At 45.2% G+C, this 22,427-nt stretch overlaps 1 protein-coding gene across 1 annotated transcript in view; it reads left to right on the top strand.

The window, feature by feature from the left end:
* Positions 1–1,945: 1,945 nt before the first annotated feature.
* sema3fb (sema domain, immunoglobulin domain (Ig), short basic domain, secreted, (semaphorin) 3Fb) overlaps positions 1,946–22,427 on the top strand; it is a 60,182-nt gene continuing 39,700 nt past the window's right edge. The window contains exons 1-2 of the mRNA XM_066671000.1: positions 1,946–2,204; positions 6,151–6,306. Of these exons, the coding sequence (XP_066527097.1) occupies positions 6,198–6,306 (109 nt within the window). The 5' untranslated portion in view covers positions 1,946–2,204; positions 6,151–6,197. The remainder of the gene's footprint in view (positions 2,205–6,150; positions 6,307–22,427) is intronic.

Below are 22,427 nucleotides of genomic sequence, written 5' to 3'. Positions count from 1 at the left end.
TTTACAAGTGTCAGTGCCTCCCGAGCGGCTTGGGTAGCTGAAGTGATACGCTGTGTTTCTCCTGCGGAACAAACAGAGCTCTATTCAGCCCCCAAGGCACTGAAAGCATGCAGCCACCGGGACAGGGGACACCCTGAGACCTCCAGGAATCGGAGAAGAGAGAAGGAGGGAAAGAGAGAATGAGAGAAAGAGAGAAAAAGGGGAAAAAAGGTGAAAGAGTGCAGGCTCCAGAAGCCCAATCCCCCAAACACTAACCTGAGAGAGAGAGAGGCAATAAAGAGAGGAGAGAACAATCAGCAGGTTCGAGTGTCTGTGAGAGAAAGTGCTACGGACATATGAGACTTCACAGTGAGAGAGAGAGAGAGAGAGAGAGAGGGGGGGGGAGTGATTGGCATAATGAGTGACAAAGAGAGGGAGACAGAGGTGAGACAGTCTTGAAAAGAGAGACAGAACAAGAAAAAAGAGAGACAGATGAGAGAAAGACAGAGAGAGACATAGGTTCCGGTTTGTTGAGTACTCTCTCTCTCTTTTCTTCACTGAGTGGTGACAGTAAAAGTGATGGCATCGTTGACACTGCTCTATAAAGCCTCTATTCTCAGAGTGTTACAGTGTGTATAAGGGGTGTTTAAAGGGTTTATAAAGGGTTATAATCATGAATGAAGTGTGTATAAAGCTGAGGCTGAAGGCCGCTGTCTCACTGCGTCTCTCTGCCCTGAAACTCAAAGGAGAACTTGAGGAAAGTGTCAGGGTTCGAGTCGGAGGAGGAAGAAAGTCCAGTCTTTTATTTGACCCCTGCCAAGTCAGTGGCTTTTCAGGAGACACACTGTGAATAGAGCCAGGAGAGAGCAGGCGAGCAGCATTCAGTTTCAGCCTGAAAAAGACTCTCTCTCTCTCTCTCTCTCTCTCTCTCTCTCTTGCTCTATCTATCTATCTATATAACTCACAGTGGACAGATTAGATTTTCAAAGTGGAGAGAAATGACTTCGGCCCCTTGCTCTGGAGGTCTAGAGAGAAACTGAGAGATGAGGCGTAGAGAAAGAGGAGACAATATGAGATAAAAGTACAGGAGGTGACTACAGTGAGAGTTGGAGACAAGTGAGTACAGAGAAAAACAGAGAGAGAGAGAGAGAGAGAGAGAGAGAGAGAGAGAGAGAGAGAGAGAGAGAGAGAGAGAGACATAAAGACAGAGACCAGTGTGACCTTAACGCTGGACAGTCCATTTTGACACACACACACACACACAAACACACAGTAGCAAGGTGTAATCAGAGAGACTGAAGCCCAGGTTTGCCTGTGTGAGTGTGTGAAACTGTCTACAGGTGTGTGTGTGTGCGTGTGTGTGTGTGTGTGTGTGTGTGTGTGAGTGTGTGATGCCCTGTGGTGGACTGACGCTCTGTCCAGTGTGTTCTCCTCCCTTGAGCCCAATGATAAGTGGTAATCTACAGAAGATGAGTGAATGAACGTATGAATGCATGAACATATATTTATCTGAAAGTTTTTAGGCATCACGTGACTTGCTGCTATTTGTCAACATTTACGTACAAACAAACGTGACTTATCTGTAACTTTCATTTGAATCTGAATCATCCCTCCACTTGATTTTGACCAGAAAGGGCCCCTTAGGGGGTGTGTCCTATGCAAATGAGCAATAGGCGATAGTGGGCGTGTCTCCCCAACCTAGAGGACTGTTAGTTTAGACTCCTCCTCCCGCGCGTGCCCTACACAAATAATCGAGTGGCATAAGCCAGGCCCCGCCTCGTGGGCGTTACTTATGCAAATGAGGCGACGGCGTCCACCTGGCAGGCGTCTCTTCGCCCCGCAGTCAGGAGCTCGTACCTCGAGCAGCTTGACTCAGCGCTGCAGCTCCCTCACGCGCGCGCGGGCGACACTCCAAACTCTTTTAACTTTTAACTCGCGCAACTTTGCTCTCGCGCGTCCTCGCTCTCGCGCCGATTCCTCCTGCGCGTCTCGGGCGCCGCATTTCATTTCGAAGCTGGATTTTACACGCGCCGCCACATGAGCCGGACAGCGGGGACGGAGAAGGCGCGCGGCAGCGAGAGAAGCGCGAGGCTCAGGTGCCTCTGCCACACGTAAACGGAGGAGAGAGAGAGAGAGAGAGAGAGAGAGAGAGAGAGAGAGAGAGAGACTGGGATTTGGGCTTTTCTTCTCGCCTTGGTGTTTATTTGGGACTGTCCAGTCTTCAGGTAAGAAAAGAGTGGACTGCATTCCACGGTGAAGCTGTGGAATGTGTGTGTGTATGTGTGAGTGTGTGTGAGAGAGATAGTGAGTGAAAGAAAAGCTATGAGGCTTTTGATTTCCAAATGCACTGCCCTTACATTTCCAAATGACCAATAGGTGCCCACCCAGATCTTATGGAGCCATCTAAAGCCCACAGTGGTGCCTGTGAGGGTCAGTTCTGCTGTTCCACTGCTTTGGAGCTTTGGGTCTTTTTTGGAGAATTTCTATTGGTCATTTCTCACAGTGGTCAGGGGTCAGGGGGTGTCCAAATGCTGTAGAAACAATGGAGATGTGATTTTTCTTCTCTGCTGTGACCGTTATGAAACTTCAGTAGTGCTTCTGTTCTTCAGTGTGTTGCTATAGGTTTGTCTCTGTAATAATCTCTTTAACAGTGTTAATAACATTATAATTGTACAATAGTAACATTGTTATCACTGTCTGTGTTGTGTTATTATGGTGGAGTCTATTTTTAAACATTAGAGAATGACTTAAACTATATGTAATGCCAAAAGAATCATTTTAAAGAGTCAGTTGAACATACACCGGAGCCTTGGGTCATTCGTTTTTACTCGTTCTTTAGTGATTCGCACTAATGCGAATGACCATACCTGATGTTTGTAGCTTGATCATAAGACACACCCTCATGAGAGTCCCCAGAAGACCTGAAAACAAAGACACAAACCACACAGCAGTGGTGTAAACGAAAATCAGAGCAGTTTCATTCGAATTGACTCTAATCTGGGCAGGAACCGCCTGTTCTCTGAGCTCCAGAGTGACCACTGGGGGAAGGCTGGAGTGTTGGAGCTGAATTTGTCTTGCTCCTCATGGGAAGCTTTCGGAGATGGGCTTTAAAGGGGCCATTTGCCTCGGTTCCCATTGGAGCCATTCTAAACTCGTATAAGGTGAGTTGTAGGCACCTCAGATAGTGTTTATTTATAAATGCTTTAACTTCAGTGAATGACTTGGCGACTATGAGGAACATCTGCATCTGCATCAGCCGAGGGGTGTGTGTGGGGTTGTTATCTGTAATTGAACGTCCAGTGGAAGTGTGTGTGTGTGTGTTGGTGGGGGTGGTTGGGGGTTTGGAACTATTAGAGGTGCCTATAAATCACATTATATGGGTTTAGAAAGATTCAGATGAGGAAAAATGTGAACTCCCTGATTTAGATCTGGACATAGATCTGTGGCTCTGTGGAGGAGTTATAGACTGGGTTTAAGACTAACCCAGAGGGTCAGATGTTTTGATCAGTTGCACTGTGGGACCAGACAACATTTTAACTTTAATAAGTGAGATAACGGGCAGCCAGAAGCTCTGGAGTTGAATGATCTTGAGCCGACAGAGAGAAGAGCAGAATCACTGTTTTCAGAAGTTAAATTCATTCAAAATTTGAAATCAGGTGCCTCTTGTAGATCAGGTTTTATCCATTCATTTATTATCTGTAACTGCTTATCCAGTTCAGGGTCACGGTGGGTCCAGAGCCTACCTGGAATCATTGGGCGCAAGGCGGGAATACACCCTGGAAGGGGCAGATCTGGTTTTAGGGATTAAACCTAGTCTTGGATGGAGATGCAACACTACTGGCTCAGGGGCACTTCAGCTGTGGATGTTGAGGGAGGAGACACTGCTGTATTCTCAGTCCCCTTATCTCTCTCTCTCTCTCTCTCTCTCTCTCTGTGTGTTATTGTTGCTGACTACTCTCTATAAGTGTGTGTGGGGGTCTCCCACCCAGTGTGTATGTATGTTTATGTGTGGGTGTGCACACATTTGTGGTGTGCATAATTGTTGCTGAGTCTTTTCTGTGTGTGTGTGTGTGTGTGTGTGTGTGTGTGTGAGAGAGAGAGAGAGAGAGAGAGAGTGTTTGTGTGCAGTTTTGTGGTATGTAATATTGTTGCTGAGTTCTCTTTATGAGGGTGTGTGGAGGTCTCCCACCCAGAGAGAGAGGGTGTGTGTGTGTGTGTATGCAGTGTTGTGGTGTGTATGATTGTTGTTGGGTTTTCTCTGTCTCATGTGAAGCAGAGTGGTGGGCTCTGTGGATAAACACTGGGACACTTAACAAATTGCTGTGAGGAGCTGAGGTTTGAACAGCTGTGGACACTCAGCCCCGGCTTTGCGTCCAGATCACTGCGCTCCCCCCGGGGCTTCGGGGAATATTTTATGTTGCACTGTCTCCTGTTATACCTCTTACATCTGGTTCTACACAGAGCCTTTTGAACAGGTTCTAAACACCAAAAGGGTTCCACTGTCCTCTTCACCTTTTCTGCAGTGTGTGCAGTTGCCAGATCTCTGCTGAGAAAATCCACCCCAGCAGAGCCAAAGCAGGTCCAGATGAGTCTCCAAAAGAAATGCACACAAACAGTGATGAGTGTTTAAAACATAGTCCAGTCAAGATGGAGATAACCCACAGGGAATAGGTTTATAGGGCCCTCTCACAGCACCTGCACTAAAACTAACCTGGACATGGGCCATTTTCCACTGGACTTCAGGACAGATTTGCTGGACGTGTCCCTTTCTAAATACTTACAAACGATAATTATTTAAATGGCTTCCTTAGGCTGGATGTTGGACCATTACTGTGAGTTCCTAAAGGAACTAATTGCATTCTCCACAGAAACGTTAGTGAGGTCCGGTGCTGGTGTTAGTGATAAGTATCACACACACTGCTCCAACTCATCCCAGAGGAACTGGACGGGGTTGTGACCACTAAGGACACAGCCTAATTCTAGTGAACCTTACATACCTCTAGTCAACTGTTGGCATTGGTTGATCCAAGAGTCTCATTGGTGGTTCTCATTCATCCTATGACACTTTTCTATGAACTTTACAAGCTGAGGTTTTGAGACGTCTCTTGTAGGACTTCATCATTCACACTGATTCATTCTTATCGCAGTGTTCACCCAAAGAGAAGCCAGCTTCAAGTCTTTGGAGGCTAGAGTAGCTTTTTATGGAGCAGAAAGGAGGTCTACGGAGTGCTGTATGTGTTGGTTTTGGCTGCAGGACGGAAGGCAGACTCTGAGAACCGTGTCAGATTTCCATCTCCTTAAAAATGATGTTGTGCTCATTTCGTAAGACAGCAATAACGCACACTGATTTGTTTCTGGCGCGAAAGCCAGGCCAGAGCTGCCGAGCTCAGAGATGCAGATTTATAAAGAGATGAGGAAGGGTCTGAGGGGAAAAGGTCAGCTGAGGTCAGCTGAGGCAATTAAGAAATGCATCAGTAAATCCGGATGTATAAAATGTGACGTTGAAAATTGAGGTGCAACAGTTATTTTTGAAAAAAAAAAAAAAAAAAATTGATATTATTATACATAAAAAGTAAGCAGTCATTATTTAAGAAAAATAATTAAATTCTCAAGACATTTCCACAATGAGATCAACATTAATATTTACATATAGGATGAAAATGTTATGGTTGTTATTAGCAAACCAAGCTCAAGTCCAGTGGTGGCGCTGTTTCACTAAATCCACACAGTATCTGTTATGAACATGAATAAGAAGCACAGAAACAGTGCTGTAATCTGTTGTGAGGGGAAGGTTACACAGGAAACTATCCTACAGCTTCTAGACCTTCTGGAGATTAGAGTTAGCATAAGATTAGCTTTAAGATTAGGATCAGAATTAGGGTTAAGTGTGAGGTTGAGTTTAAGGATAAAGCTGATTTTTCACACTGGGTTGATGTCAGAATTTCACTTGTCCATCCACAAAAGCTGAGCTCTATTTTGTACACATTTTTTAGTCAAATATGTGCACATTTACAGAGACCAGGCTGCATTTTCAAATCCTGTTGTATTATTTTAGTCTGCATTCCTCTACGATGTAGATGCCCATCCCCTAGGTCACACATTTACTGCTGTCTTCTGTTGTACATTTTTATTTACAAATCACTAACCTATGATCTAATCTCATTTCTGCAGCATTCCCGGGACATTTCTGGACGTTGGTGGAGCTGAAGTTGCTCACCATGCTGTGGTGTGGTCTACGGGTGGTCTGGATTCTCCTGCTGTGGGCTGTGGTCTCGGGTTCGACTAACGAACCACTCTCAGCCCCTCGAGTCTTTCTGTCCTTTAAAGGTAGGAACATGATTTGGGTCAGATCTGTCCCCTTGCTGAGCGCTGTTGGCCTCCTTCTGCTTTGGGTTGTTGTGTTGTTTAGCACATGTCACGATAGGTGATGTTTAAAATGGTACGAGACGTCAGATCCATGTGAAATTGTACTGGTTTTGGATTGTATTTTTTTGTCTGTACAGTGAAACACTTACTCAGATATAGTCCTCTGGATCCAACAGATGCTATCTGTATCTCTGACAGGCTCCCGACAGTGGATCTGACGACTTTAAGCTCATATGAAGCTGCTCAATACATCCTTTCCTATAGTTATGGTCAAAGCTGTGGAGATTATAAAGTGAATGCAGCTTACTGTAGTAATACAGCACAAAGAGCGCTAGCATTGTTGTTAGCACTATTACCTGCTGTTTATACAGCTATCTACACTGGTTAGCATCTGTTTACTAAGACTGTATGAAGTCTTCTCTCTCTCTCTCTCTCTCTCTCTCTCTCTCTCTGTCTTTGCCTCTCGCTCTCCATAAATAGCCAGTTCACTGAAGCTAGCATTGTTATCAGGGACTAGGGTTATTACCACTGATTAACTATAATGTAGCTATACTTGCACTAACTAGCACCTGTTTTTAAGACTTTCCAAAACTATATGAAGTCTTGTATCTCTCTCTCTCTCTCTCTCTCCGTCTCTCTCTCTCTCTCTCTCTCTCTCTCTGTTCTCTCTCTCTCTCTCTCTCTCTCTCTCTCTCTCTCTCTCTCTCTCTCTCTCGTTCCTTCTCCCTCCCACACTGAGACCACCAGTCTGCTCTAGTAAAGACTTTCCAACGCTGTATGACATGAGCATCTCAAACAAAACCAAACCCCTGACAGGTTTATGCTAATGTAGCTAAGCTAAGAGTAATGAGTGGATCTTTGCTTGATGGTCAATTCTTTTTGGAAAAAGTGGAAAAAGTTACCTCCAGTTACATCACAGAAGATGGATAAATAGAGAGAGCGAGGGGGGGGGGGGGGGGGGGATCATGCATTTTTAAATTTGTCTTTCCCTGCTCTTCACGTTAGCAAACAGCTGCTTCCACTTGTGTGCTGTGTTAGCGTAATTAAAAACACAAACAAAGGCTGAGGGAGAGAAAGCAGCAACAAACCAGTGCCCCCAGCCTCCAGATTCTTGGGTTTCTCTTGTTTTCTTCTGTTTAAAGTCGTTCTTTTCCGGAATAATCAATGCTGTTGCGGCGATTATTGTTATTATGCTAGCTCAACACTACACAGAGATCTATACAGCTGGAAAAAAGCCTTTCCCCTTGATTAGACAGCGGCATGCTTGGGGAATTAAAGGTATTTCTCTGCTTTAAATTGTCCGGAGCGTCCAAGCAGATCGTGCCATGATTAGCCGGAGTGAGCAGCTATTCCCCTGCTTTCGCCGGCCCGTCCCCAACCAGCGCTGGACCTCATTACTCTGCCGTTATTAAAGCTGTTCCCTTTTTCTTTAATCAACTTGGATTTAACACACCACTGAGTGTGTGCGATGGCCTTTTTTCTGTCCAGTGGCTTGAGACACTCATTTTAGGGGCTACTTTTTTCCTGTGTTGGATTTCAGATCTCACAGAAATAATATGAGCCCGGAGCATTTCCTTATGCTTTACCCCTTCTCAACCAAAACGTGATCTGAAATGAAAGGTGTTAGGGAGGGAAATTGCTGTGAATGTTTGATGGCAGCCTTATTAACAGAAAATAATGGTGGAGGATTAGTTCCGGGTCACAAACACCACTCCATATCTTCACAAAGAAACTGGATGCAACTCCATTTTTCTGGAGAGTGCAGATCACTGCTCCCAATGCTGTGGGTCTTAATACCACCTCTTGCCCACTCTTGGCATTGTGCACAGTGGCCATAAGCTCATCTGTGTGTGCGCCACAAACTGTAATTTCACTTAACATAAGGGCTCATCATACTTCCAACTCTGGATTGGGTTAAAATAGAGTTTTTGGGCCATGGTCAGTGTTTTCCAGCAGAAAAACAGAAAGCTGATGCTAGCCTCTTTGTGCTGGCGTTCTCCAGCTGGACGCTGCAGTAATGGTCAGGTTTCTGCAGCTCTAGTGAATCCAGATCTGCCTCAGGATGAGCTGCTTTAATTGCTTTTTTTTGTGGTGAGCGCTTGCATCATTGCCCAGACGCCATCTTCTCTGCCTTCTTTCTCACTTCAAACAGCATTGGGGCTAGTGAATGAATCCTGAATCTGAGAAGTGCACTGACATTTTAATGAGCTGGACTCGTACACCACCTCCACCTTTCTGTGGAATCACAACCACTGTACATTGTCCGTTTTGTCCATCCTCTCCTCTGTGTTTCTGTGGATGTGGATGATAGGAGAAGCACCGCTAGGAACCGTAGAGGCAGTGTAGACTATCATTTAAGCCTCGCTCACACTGCACTGTGCAAGTTCACATGTTTTATGTGAGGGTCCATTTGGCAAAGCAGTTCAGGGAATCCCCCAGCAGAGGTCTGAAAACACTGGACGTAATGTTTGTGGTCAGTTTCCTCTCGTTGGTGAAATTAGAGAAAGAGTTCTCAGTTCACATCCTCAAACCACATCCTCCACTCTCTACATGTTTGTAATTATCTGAAACTTTTAACCCTGAGCTGCGCCCTCTGGTGGATTCATTCTTTAAAGTGTGCGGGCAGTGATGTCTTCATTTTCAGAAGGAAAGTCACTTATTGTGTAGCATGTGTCAGTTCATTGTGATAAAGCATAATCATAGGTCATTGTATATAAGATGACCCCTGCATGACCCCTATATAAAGCTCTGGTCACAGTAGACATTAGTTATATCACTTTTCCACTTTTTCACTGGTACCTGATCCTGGTTCCAATGAGCAGGGGGCGTGTAAACCATGCAGAGTGTTGATTGGCCAGAGAGACCTTTCAATCAGCACGAAATGCCAAGCTTCTGTACAAACTTGCTTGTAAAATCTCAGAAGTTTCACGTATTTTTATTTGACTCACAAAGGCAGCTCATAACATTAACTTAAGGTGTTTAAAAGAGGTTCAAATGCTCCTTGGGTCGGTGGCTGTTGAAAATCTCCAGAAAAATCTGAACATGCAACAAGGAAAACTGATCTGTGAGAACTGGGGTCCAGTCCAAAAGAGAAAACAAAAACAACACGTGAATACACAGTTTGTAAACATTGCACCAAACTTTACCGTCAGTGATGTAATGGTTTTCAAAGCCCACAGTTCCCGTTAGAGGTGGGGAATTGTGATATCAGCTGCTACATTTCATGGGGAAAAGCAACCAGCTAAAAGTGAATTGAGTCGAGCCAATCCAGTGCAGTCGAATGATTAGTGTCACTTTGCCGAAGAACTGGGGCCAGCTTTTAGTGAAGTTTGATGCAGTAAGCTGACAAATCAGGTAACTCACCAACCGTATTTGGTAAAATAACCCCCCTCATTTATTTGGCCAATCACACACACTGCTACCAGCATGGAGAGAGTGAGGGCAAGTACCAGCTTACTCCAAGACCTCACTGAGGTGCAGCTTAAATAACACCACTGGACCGCAAAATGCACCAAAGGATTACGCCAACTGCCCAGATCTGAGGGATGTCCGTGCTGACCAGTGAAGGTATATAGAGGCTCATACAAGGCATAGTACTGACCTTTGCACCACTCCTCATCGGATCATCGCCTACATTTCGGTACTGTATCCAAGTTTGTCCAAAGTGGATTCTGGATTTGTGAAGTGATTCTAAACGTAATCATAATTTTGAGTATCATTTCTGAACCTTCACACCGTAAACATTTGAGCAGAAGCTGAGAGTTTCCAGCCTGTAACTCGAGGAGCTGCGAATCGGACAAGACCAGACGACACCAGACGCCTCCTCAAATCGATTTGCTCTGTCGCTCCACTTTCAGGTCCAGGGTCACGACCCCTCAGAGCCAACCCCCGCCCCCGTAGATCCCCCCCGCTCCGGACCCTAATCAGGAACACCTTAATTGTTCTTTGAGCTTTGCAACTTCCTTCCGCTCTTGTTGCCCTTCGTCAAAACTGCTCCCCCCGGGGACGGCCTCCCATGATGCCGAGTGTGAGGCTCTAAATCAGACGCAGCTGTGGAGCTGCTGTCGCGTGTCTGATTTACGGAGAAAGGGAATATTATTTAGTCTGGAACGGGAGCGATCTGGGATGTTATCTCGGCTCAAATCAGTGCGATAAGGATCGCTGTAGCTCTTTGACTGTATCCAGAGTCCCAGAGCATCTAACAGCCATTCCCAGTGCAAGATTGGGATCATTTGGGAATAATGATTAGGCTTAATTGACAGCTGGAATTGTGAGCAGACAGTCAGTAAAGGATCTTCGAGAGGTTTTTGTTGGAGGTGTTAGAGGGTAATCCACCAGCGTAAGGAAAGGAACGTAAGAAAGGGACAATACAAGAAAGACCAAGAGTTTCCAGACCTGAGGAGTTAAAAAATTTGGGAATCCTTGCAACTGTGTGAAACAAAAACAAGCTCAGATCTGTTTATTCGTCCATTGTGAGAATCTCTTACTGGAAATTACAGTTAATAAAGTGATATGGAAAAAGCCAGAGAGCACAGTATATAAAACTTAAATGGACAAAAACAAAAGGTTCTTATGCTCCAGGAGACGTAACATGAAGCAGCGTGGAGAATTGATTACAGGTTTTAGGAGATCAGCACACACACACACACACACACACACACACACACAAACACACACATGCAATTCTGTTTCTATGCATTGCGGGTACATGACATTGACTTGCATTCATTTTGTGGAGACTTCCACAAAATATATAGACATCCAAACTATAACCCTAAACTTAGCTTCCATATCACTTTAAACCTTAATGAATGATGTACCTTGTGGGGACTGGTTTATTACCCCTCAGTGTTAGTGTATAAGCAGGTCCCCACAATGTAACAGACACACACACACACACTCATGCACAGACTCACATGACTCGCCCCAAACTTGTCGCCAGCTTCTCTCCAGGGGGTCCCGCCCGCCTTGTTTAGATTTGTGGGGGGGATTTAAGGTGGTATTTTAATTGAATCTGTGGTTTTCATGGTCATGGTTAGAGGAATAATTCAGTCTTAACCTTGCTCTCATTTAATGCGTCTGATGCATGTGGACGAAGGATTGTGGTGCATTACTGCTTCGCGTCCAGTTCTGCGTCCAGTGCAGACGCCGTAGCTGCTGCGTGCAGGTCAGGAGTCTGTCTTTCTGCCCTCGAGGCACTTTAAAACTGCAGGAGGTAGAAGAACTAAATACACACCATAAAAAAACTCCAGCTCCACGCTCTGCTCTCAGGGCAGTCAGGAGGAGGTTAACCCTTTCTGTGCTCCTGAAGGTGTCTGGATGCAAAACATTTACTCCCTCTCTCTCTCTCTCTCTCTCTCTCTCTCTCTCTCTCTCTCTTTTTTTTTTTTTTTCTCTTCCTCTCTCTCTCTCTCTCTCTCTCGCTCTCTCTCTCTCTCTCCTTTTCTTTCTCTCTCTCTCTCTCTCTCTCTCTTTTTTTTTTTTCTCTTCCTCTCTCTCTCTCTCTCTCTCTCTCTCGCTCTCTCTCTCTCTCTCCTTTTCTTTCTCTCTCTCTCTCTCTCTCTCTCTCTCTCTCTCTCTCTCTCTCTCACTCTCTCAGTGCTGATTAAAACAAGGAAAAGGTGATGGGGAAAAACTCTGGTTATTTCTCAGCAGAGGAGGGATTCTCTGCCTGAATTGTGTTTTCGGAGCTGATCTGAGAACAGTTTAATCCATTGCATCAGCTGCTGTACACTGTTATAAGAGGAATTTGGGAGCTGATTTGGGATCAGAGAGAAAATGACAGCTAGGAGTTTTTTTTCCCTGAATCATGGCCTGAGATAAACCCAGCTGTGGCCTGTTATCTCACTCCGGACATGTTTTTTTTAGTGTCAGAGATAAAACTGTGTGAGATTAGGATCCCAAAAGTACTCCCGTTAATCCACACTCCTGTGTGTGTGTGTGTGTGTGTGTGTGTGTGTGTGTGTGTGTGTGTGAAGGGCGGATACGTGCAGTGAGGCATGTTAGCATTGCAGTCATATATCTACTTTCACATGAAACGTGTGATGGTGTTTGTGAAATTTGGACGAAAACTCGGAAATCCTGGAATTCTGGGAGCAGTCGGAATTTGGCTGAGGTTTTATGTGGAGGAGAGGCGTCTGAAATGAGGTGCATTATTCAGGACTTTGTTTCCTCTTTGCTAAAGTAGCAGCTTCTGCTGCTGCTGCTTTTGGAAGGCTCTGTAATAGCTGCATGAACACTGCTGTGAGGATTTGAGGGCATTTAGTCAGATGAGTGAGGTCAGGGGCTGAGGTCAGGGGGGACAAACACCACTCTTACTCATTCCAAAGTTGTCCCAAATGCTTACTAATACCTCGCTGGCCCAAATTTAGGATTGGGCATGGTGCTTTTAGGATCATGCACAGCTGCTCCAGAGCATTCCATGCTTTCTTTCATAGTGGGTGCACCTTAATAAAGCAGAATTCATAAGTGGCTTCTTCACACATTAATCCGGCTTGTCCACATTAAACCTAGTACATGATTGACCAGGTGAACTGTGTGACCTTCAGAGTGGACTCAGACCCAGCCCTCCAACACACACACACACACACACACACACTCTAACCAACAGTTGATTCTCGTACCACAGCGATGCTAAACAGCCGGCAGTTCTGAGAAAAAGATGTGATGGTCCACTGACCACAAGAGTTCCACAAGTGTCATTTTATGGTAGTTGACCATTAACTCTCAGTCAATTCAACAGTTTGGACAAATCATCTTAAAGTATTAGATGGAGCTCCATAACTACTGAAAACACCGTTCCACTTTTCCACAAAGCAATGCTGGAGGGCTTAATAAACGTCAGCCTTCAGCTGATATTTGGCATCATGTGAAGCTGCTCCAAAGCTCTGCACTGTACTCGTACAGTATTCCAGAGGACGAGAGGGATCTGTGAAGGGAGTCACGGTGTGTGGATGATGAGAGAGGAGAGGCTAGGACTTTAGCAAAGCTGTTGGATTAGTGTCAGGTTTAGAGATAAAGCTGGAGACATTTTACAGCAGAATGATATCAGTGGAGATTAGCGGACGGCTCTGGACAGTGGCCTGAATGTGGGTCAGTGTTGGAAAAGCCCCTCCTGCTATCAGTCAAGATATGGTTAAAGTTTTCCTTCTATGTTTGTTAAAGGCTAATGTAGGTAATGTACAATAAACTATTAATGGACAATAAAATCACTATTGAGTCCTTCAGTGACTTTTAAAAGACTTCCCTGGCAGCACACTTGACACTTTATAAAAGACACCCCCTCCTTCTACTGATACACACAGGCCACTTTATGTGAATAAGGGAGCATATACAAGGAAAATAAAAGAGGACCCAAGATAGAGCCTTGTGGCACCCCACTGGTAAGAAATGCTGGGGTAGACATCCTATCTCCCACCTACACCACAAACGACCTATTCAATAAGTAAGACTACAACCATTTAAGTACAGTCCCAGAAAAACCCACCTACTTCTAAAGCCTTTCTAATAAAATGCCATGGTCGATTGTATCGAAGGCAGCGCTAATATCTAAGAAAATTTAAACAGAACACACTGGTCACTTTATGACCACTTTATCAGATACATCCCCCACTTCTACTGACACACACTGGTCACTTTATCAGACCTCCCCCACTCCTACTGACACTCACTGGCCACTTTATCAGACCACCCCCACTTCTACTCACACACACACTGGACACTTTATCAGAAACACCCCTATTGCCCCTTCCCCTTCATAAACCTTACCTTTCATAACTGTGATTTTAAAGGTGGACATCTGGTTCCATTCACCACCAGTGTGGACAGTCTTGACTCTGTGTATTGCTCAAGACCAGAAAGTGTTTTTGAACCACTCTGGATACATTACATTGTAAATAAAACATTACACATACAGTTATGAAATATGATGGTGTTTGTCTGTAGCATGATTTCTATATATTTCACTTACCATTGAATACAGAAATAGTTAACTTCACTGGTAAATGTTTTCTGAGAATATCTGCATCTCTTCTTGTGCTTGTGTTCATATCTGTGATAAAGGACAAGGAAAGAATATGTGACCTATGTGACTTATACACTTGTAGCACATACAGTAGAGACGGAAAGTGCTTGGGCGTCTCCTATTTCAAGCGCAGGGTCAGGAACCCCCTTTCAGCGTTAACAGCCCCCTGGGAAGGAATGTCAGACGCCTTGAAGGGGATCTGAGCCCTGGGTTTCGTGAGGATGAACTGTGATTCATATGAAACACCTTGGTGAAATCTGAACATCCACCATAGAGGCGGTTTAGAGACAGACGGAGGGACAGAGACAGACGGCGGGAGACAGGGATGTATCTTCTCTCCACTTCTCTTTCAAATGGATCCTTTCTCATATGGTCAACCCTACGGTGGAGCGTAATGTTTAAGCGATTATTGCGCGTCCAAACACAAAGGGTCCACTGTCTCCACTGACGGGGGATACATTAACACACAGATCATCCCCAGCGAACTCCTGCTCAGATGACCTGCTTTTATTTGAGTGGTTTTATTGCCAGTGTGTATCTCGTTACCCTTCTCTGTTTAAGCAGAGCACGGCTATGAGAACTCAGTCAGACAGTTGGCACGGTGTGTGAAACTTAACCGGATATACAGCAGTCAGCGGAGAGTGTATTCATACAGGATTTATAGTATGTGTGCATATTTATATCACTGCTGTCTCCAACACGTTAACTTTACAGGAGAAGGATTAAACCGTCTTAAAGCACCACTAGGTAGTATTTGTACCATAAAATTACAGCTTCAAAATCATTTTGATGATCCACAGAGCTGTAAAATGGAGAATAGAGCCTCTGACATTGCTACACTAGGCTCAGTACTGGAGGGGCTGCATTATGTAACTTCAGGAGGGGGGTAGGAACCCTCCCTGCCTCCCTCCCTCTGATTCCCCTTGATTTCAGCACAGTGCTGTAAAAATGAAGTGAACTGCAACTGTAGGGGGAGCCTAGGAGCATAAATACCACAGGAGTGGCTTTTGAAGGAGTGCTGAACGCAGGGGTTGGGACTTTTTCAGTTTGATTTCTTTCTAAAATTAGGTTTCACAGTGAATACTGCAAAATCACCTATTGCAACTTTAATGTGGCTAACAGTGAGTAGTGGTCTACACATGGGAACTAAATACACATTGAGGTATGAGTGTGTGTGAGTGCATGTAGGAGTGTGTGTATGTGTATGTGTATGTGTGTATGTGTGTGTGTGTCTGTGTGAGCTATGGTGTGCCACAGTATGTAGAATTGGTTCTGCCAGTTAATACCTTCATAAACCACAGGTATCCCCTCTCTCTCTCTCTCCCTCTCTCTCTCTCTCTCTCTCTCTCTCTCTCTCTCTCTTTATAAGCACGTCTCTGACCACTAAATGCTCTGTATGGGAGCAAGAGCTTGGCCTAGAGCTCTGGGTTTATCCTGTTAGTAATAACAACACTCATCTACTACTGCAAATATTAATCTCATTTATGCAGCACTAGCAATGGATACCAAAGCAAACATTGTGTGTCCAGTGCTGTATTTGGCTGCTTTCAGGTGTCCCACTGTGGACATAACAGTTATATAATCCAGAATAGAAAAGAATGAAACACACTGAGACTCTCTGAAGAAGCTTTACAGGCCCCAAGGTCACCATGGTTCAGTGCTGTCACTGACGAGCGTGGGACAGAAGGGTGTGAAGCATTTGTGAAGTTGAGATTATTAAGACTACACACTGGTTCTGTCCCAAACCTAGTGAGCAGCCTAAGTACGCAGTGACTCAGAAGGCAGCTGCTTAAAGGTTGATTTAAACTTCTGCGTTGACCTGACGCAAAGCCTACACCGTAGGTTACCCACGAGCCCTATGCCGTTGTAAGCGTTTATACTTCTGTGTTGGTGTCTGCTTCAATCTGCAGTTACACCGCCTCACCACTAGGGGTGAATCTCAAACATCTTCCTCTGCATTATATAGTACCCAGTGTAGTCGTGTAGTACAGTTACTTTAAAGTGCACTATTTAGGGAGTAGGTTGTTGTTTGGGACAGAGCGCAGTTTACATGAGGTGCCAGGAAAGAAACAAATATGTGCTTCTCATTTATTTATTTATTTATTTATTTATTTATCCCTGATGTCCATACCATGTCTGAGGGAATCTCTCGCCATGAATTTGCTGCTGTCTGCAGTCTCTACAGTGTTGAGAAGAAGAATTCAAGTTTCTGTAGCTCTGTGGTTCAACATAAACAATGTCCGTCCAACTACTGACCAATCACAGTTGTCTGCGTTGACGCATTGCGTAGTTATGGCGTAGGGTTCACATTGATGCATTGCCTACAGTGTAGGTTCAACAAAGGAGTATAAACTGAGTTTAAGTTGGCAGCGTTCTGACTGATGTCTGTTCTCATGAAACTATGAGATTATTGAGACGCTGCAGTTAAAGAGTGATTGCATAATGACTTGTTCCCACCCACTGTGTTTACTTCCCTCAGGAGCCAGCATCGCCTCAGAGTATCAGCATCATGGATTCCACTCTTCCAACTTTTATGCTGCTGAGGCATGTTTGGTGTTGCCTTATCCGGCCAGATTAAGGTATCTCAGTAGGCAGCATATTTAAGGTGTCTAAGAATTTGGAGTGTGCACACTTTGATGTAAAATGCTCTCTATGTAGACAGTTCACTGGGTTTTGGGACAAACCCAGGCCAGAAACAAAACAGATAATGTAACACACTGGGTCAGAGTCAGGGCTGAGAAAGTCCAAGTCAAGATCGAAGTCAGGTCACAGTGAGAATGTATCGAGGATAAGATTGGAACCCTGGTTTCCCAGACAGGGATTAAGCTTAGTCTTGGACTATACCCTACTTTCAATGAAAGCACACAATTCAAAATGGTGTGTAATCCAGGACTAGGCTTAATTCCTTTCTGGGAAAACATCATGAGGTTGAGTCATGACCGACACAGGGACACATCAAATCCAGACCAAGACCAAGTCCCAAATCAAAGCGACACTGAGACTATGATGCATCAAGTCAGAGGCCGGTCAGTAGCTGTGGGGTGGGCTGAAGTGGTGTTTATGATCCAGAACTAGTCATCCAGTCTGAGTAGCAGGCCTAGACTAAATGCCATCAAATCCTCACAGCAATGTTCCAAGTAGTCTAAGTCCTCCCCACAGGAGGAGAGGCTGTTCCTGTTGCTCAGGAGGGAAAGCCACCTTTTCACCGCCCTTCGTTTCAGACGAGAGGTTACAGGAGCAGGTGTTACAGTGCGGCTAATCCCCGCCACCTCCGCCGGCTTGTAACTCGGGCATATGAAAATACCCCCTTCCACTGACATATTTATTTGGACATGGAGGACGCTTCTCTGAGCTAGCAGCATGGCTACGATTGGGACACCTCCCGACTGGCTGACTGTGCTGGAGCAGGAAGGGGAGAATGTAGTAAAGGCTGCCAATTATAGCATGTGGATTTTGGGGACCAAATTATCCATGACTTGAGTGAGCCGCCCCACACCCCCTTCTGCCTCCATCCCCCACCTCCTCTCTCTCTCTCTCTCTCTCTCTCTCTCTCTCTCTCTCCTTCTTTCTCTGTTGACTAATAACTCACACTCACTCCCTTTTAATCACTCTCTCAGTGGTGGGGCATTTTTGTTGGATGGTTGGATGGCAGGGTTCCAATTATGTGTATATATGTGTGTGTGTGTGTGTGTGTGTGTGTGTGTGTGTGTGTGTGTGTGTGTTTGAAACCATATGGTGAATATGGCAGGATTTATGACTGGTTTGTGAACATGTGGGTCCAGATGATTACAATAGAATCTGTGGTGAACACCTGGCTACAATGGGCTCTTCTTTCTCTCTCTCTCTCTCTCTCTCTCTCACGCACACACACACACACACACACACACTTGATAATGTCAACTTAATGTTCAATTTAATTACAAACCATTCCCTTCCTTGTCCACTCACTGGCCACTTTATTGGAAACACCCTCTGTGTACGTCCATTCACTGGCCATTTTATTGGAAACACCCTCCATGTACGTCCCCTCACTGTCCACTTTATTGGAAACACCCTCCGTGTACATCCTCTCACTGGCCATTTTATTGGAAACACTCTCCGTGTACCTCCACTCACTGGCCACTTTACTGGAAACACCCTCCGCTTACGTCCCCTCACTTGCCACTTTATTGGAAACACCCTCCATGTATGTCCCCTCACTGGCTACTTTATTGGAAACACCCTCCGTGTACATCCTCTCACTGGCCATTTTATTGGAAACACCCTCCGTGTACGTCCTCTCTCTGGCCACTTTATTGGAAACATGGAAACATATTGGATGATATAATGTATATAATGCTAGGATGTGCTGCATTTCTACAAACCCGTGGACTGCCCGCTCCAGAGTCCAGACCCCTGAGTGTGTTTGGGAATTGTTGGAGTGTGAGGATCCTGAATGCTTGACCCCAGTGTGTTTTTGTGTAAAGTGAAAGGTTGAGACTCATAAAATGTAAGTCTTGTGTCTTGCGAGTGGACGGGTCAAGGACGTCCTCAGCAGGACACGGAAGTGTGGACGCTGAAAGGGAAAAGAGTTTTTCCTGCTGTCATGCCTCTATTCTCCTCATTCACAAAACGTATCCGAGCCTGACGACCCTCGGTGGACCTGGAGGCACTTGGGTGGTCTGCATTTGTCATTTGGAAATGTGTGTGTGTGTGACAGAGTGTGTAAGTGTGTTTGGAGACATATGGAGAATACGGCAAGATTTATGTCTGGTTTGTGAACATGTGGGTCCAGATGATTATAATAGAATCTGTGGTGAACACCTGGACTGTCTTCACACACACACACACACACACACACACACACACACACACACACACACACACTTTATTTAGATATTTTCACTGATGGAAGTCAACTTTGGCTCATCGGCCGCTTTATTGGAAACCTTTACCATGCATGTCCACTCACTGGCCACTTTATTAGAAACCCCTGCCATGTCCTTATACCCAACAACTTATATATTTGGTCACTTTATTAGTGTGTGGGGTTTTAGCTCTTCGTGCCTTAGAGTGCAGTTCATCCAGTTCAGCCAGTGTGTGTGTGTGTGTGTGTTTAACACAATGCATAATGCGGTTGGGAGCATGTCTGCTGTGGATGCTATATCTGTATCGGAATGAGGAAGGCTTTGGGATTAACCAGTAGGGGTCTCCAGGCGGTTTTCTCAGGATTAATTAGCCGTTGACCTGGACATTGTTTTCGTTCGCCACTAAGAGCCAGAGGACAGCGGAGGAGAGCTGCTCACTGGTCTGTAGAAGATGCCATGGGTTATTGTGTGTGTGTGTGTGTGTGTGTAAATTAAGCTTAAATAGTGAACGTCGAGTACTTAATTTTTAGTTGTTCTTTAGTTGGAAGCTGAATAAAAATGTTGATTTTTAATACTATGCAACAGTGACGAAAAAACGATAAAATTACAGGAGAATGTGTGAATTCAGAATGATATTCACCTGATAAAACACCTCAGTCCTCCGCAGTGGAGATGGTCCTGGTGATTTAAGGAAGGCTCAGCTCTTGTGAAACGCGTGGGTGAAGACTCTCTTCGGAGCTTGTGGAGAGGTCGTGACCTCTGGGAAATGGGGTCAAGAGCAGACCCTCCACCTCCATCTCAGCACTTTAATCAGCCTCCTGTCACTCACGTCCACTTCCCTGGATGCTTTTCATTGTTTTTCCTGTAGTTGGTGCAGAATCTGTGTCTGCAGTCAGTTGTAATTTTAAAATGAAGGAAACAATGCACTTAATGTGCTTTAATGTAACGGGATATTTCTGAGTCATTTGGGACTGTGTCTCAGGGTCTGTTCATCAAAAAGGAAAAATTTAAATCTAGACCTTCCCAAAAAAACAGGAAAAATACAGCTATTTGGTTTATAGACTTAATACAAAACTAGGCTCCTTTTTCTTCACGGTTCCTTGAAGCTCTGGTAAATATTCCTCAGAGAAACATGCGTAAGATCATTGGCTTCATGTCAGTGTTGGCAGAGTTGATTATTCTAATGAGCTTAGTTCTCTGGCTGGTTTTGAGGAGTTTCCCAAAATGCTTCTGAAGGCATTGCATGCCATCGCCTTATAGACTGAAGCACTTTGGTAAATTGGACTCATTTGGACCAGAGACAGCTGTGGGTTTAAATCAGATGCTCTAGGAACAGATCTTCAACACTAGTCCATGGAGGATGAAAAGGAATGCCCCAATATCTGTAACCTTTCTGAGTTATGACTGGCTCTCTCTTGTGGGTGTTTTTTTTACCAGTAAGTGAGCTCCCATCCACAGGTGGAGCTGTTTTTCTGAATCTACACCAATTCTGTGCTATGAACTTGACATGGATTGTGAACTGACTGTGTGAATATTCATTCATTCATTGTCTGTAATCACCTGTTCACTTTAGAAATCACTCAGAACAAGGCAGCAACGCTCCGTAAACAGGGTGCCTGTCCATCACACACTCACCCAGTCACTCACACACACACACCTCTGGACAATCTCACACACTCACACCTGTGGACAATTTCACTCACCCTGTCACTCACACCTGTGGGCAGTTTCACACACTCACCCAGTCACTCACACTCACACCTGTGGGCAGTTTCACACACTCACCCAGTCACTCACACACTCACACCTGTGGGCAGTTTCACACACTCACCCAGTCACTCTCACACACAAACACCTCTGGACAATCTCACACACTCACCCTGTCACTCACACACTCACACATGTGGACAATTTCACACACTCACCCTGTCACTCACACACTCAGACCTTTGGACAATTTCACACACTCACCCAGTCACTCACACACTCACACCTGTGGACAATTTCACACACTCACCCTGTCACTCACACACTCACACCTGTGGACAATTTCACACACTCACACCTGTCACTCACACCTGTGGATAGTTTCACAAACTCACCCTGTCACTCACACACTCACACCTGTGGACAATTTCACACACTCACCCTGTCACTCACACACTCACACCTGTGGATAGTTTCACACACTCACCCAGTCACTCACACACTCACACCTGTGGATAGTTTCACACACTCACCCAGTCACTCACACACTCACACCTGTGGACAATTTCACACACTCACCCAGTCACTCACACCTGTGGACAATTTCACACACTCACACCTGTCACTCACACCTGTGGATAGTTTCACAAACTCACCCTGTCGCTCACACACTCACACCTGTGGACAATTTCACACACTCACCCTGTCACTCACACACACACACCTGTGGATAGTTTCACATACTCAGCCAGTCACTCACACACTCACATCTGTGGACAATTTCACACACTCACCCAGTCACTCACAACCTCACACCTGTGGACAATTTCACACACTCACCCTGTCACTCACACACTCACACCTGAGGACAATTTTAGACACTCACCCAGTCACTCACACACACCTGTAGACAGTTTCACACACTCACCCAGTCACTCACACACTCACACCTGTGGACAATTTCACACACTCGCCCAGTCACTCACACACTCACACCTGTGGACAATTTTAGACACTCACCCAGTCACTCACACACTCACACCTGTAGACAGTTTCACACACTCACCCAGTCACTCACACACTCATACCCATGGACAATTTCACACACTCACCCTGTCATTCACACATTCACCTGTGGATAGTTGACAGCACTTGTTGTGCCACCATTTGGACCTCCTCTGTAAACATTAGATTTGATATGAATTAATTAATTAATCAGTGAATGAATGAAGGCCCTGAGCTCTCCTCATGAGGCTGACATTGTGTCTATTGTCCAAACCTTGCATTCCTTCAGCCTCCCACCTCTTCTTCATCTTTTCGTTCCTCTCTCATTGTCTTCTTGTGTGAAGTGCTGGTTGGCGGCAGTGTGTTGTGTGTGTGGTGTGTGTTTGAGTGCACTCTGAGTGATGTTTGTTGGGAGGTGCTAACTGCAGTGTGGAGTTGATGGAGACCCCCAGCAGCTCTGAAGAGAAGCCCCATCCCCTGGGGCTTTAGAGTGGGCGGAG

Source organism: Hoplias malabaricus, chromosome 5, assembly GCF_029633855.1.
Source record: "Hoplias malabaricus isolate fHopMal1 chromosome 5, fHopMal1.hap1, whole genome shotgun sequence".
Classification (NCBI taxonomy): Eukaryota; Metazoa; Chordata; class Actinopteri; order Characiformes; family Erythrinidae; genus Hoplias; species Hoplias malabaricus.
Note: the sequence above shows the minus strand (reverse complement) of the source record. Positions and strands in the feature narration are given on the sequence as shown.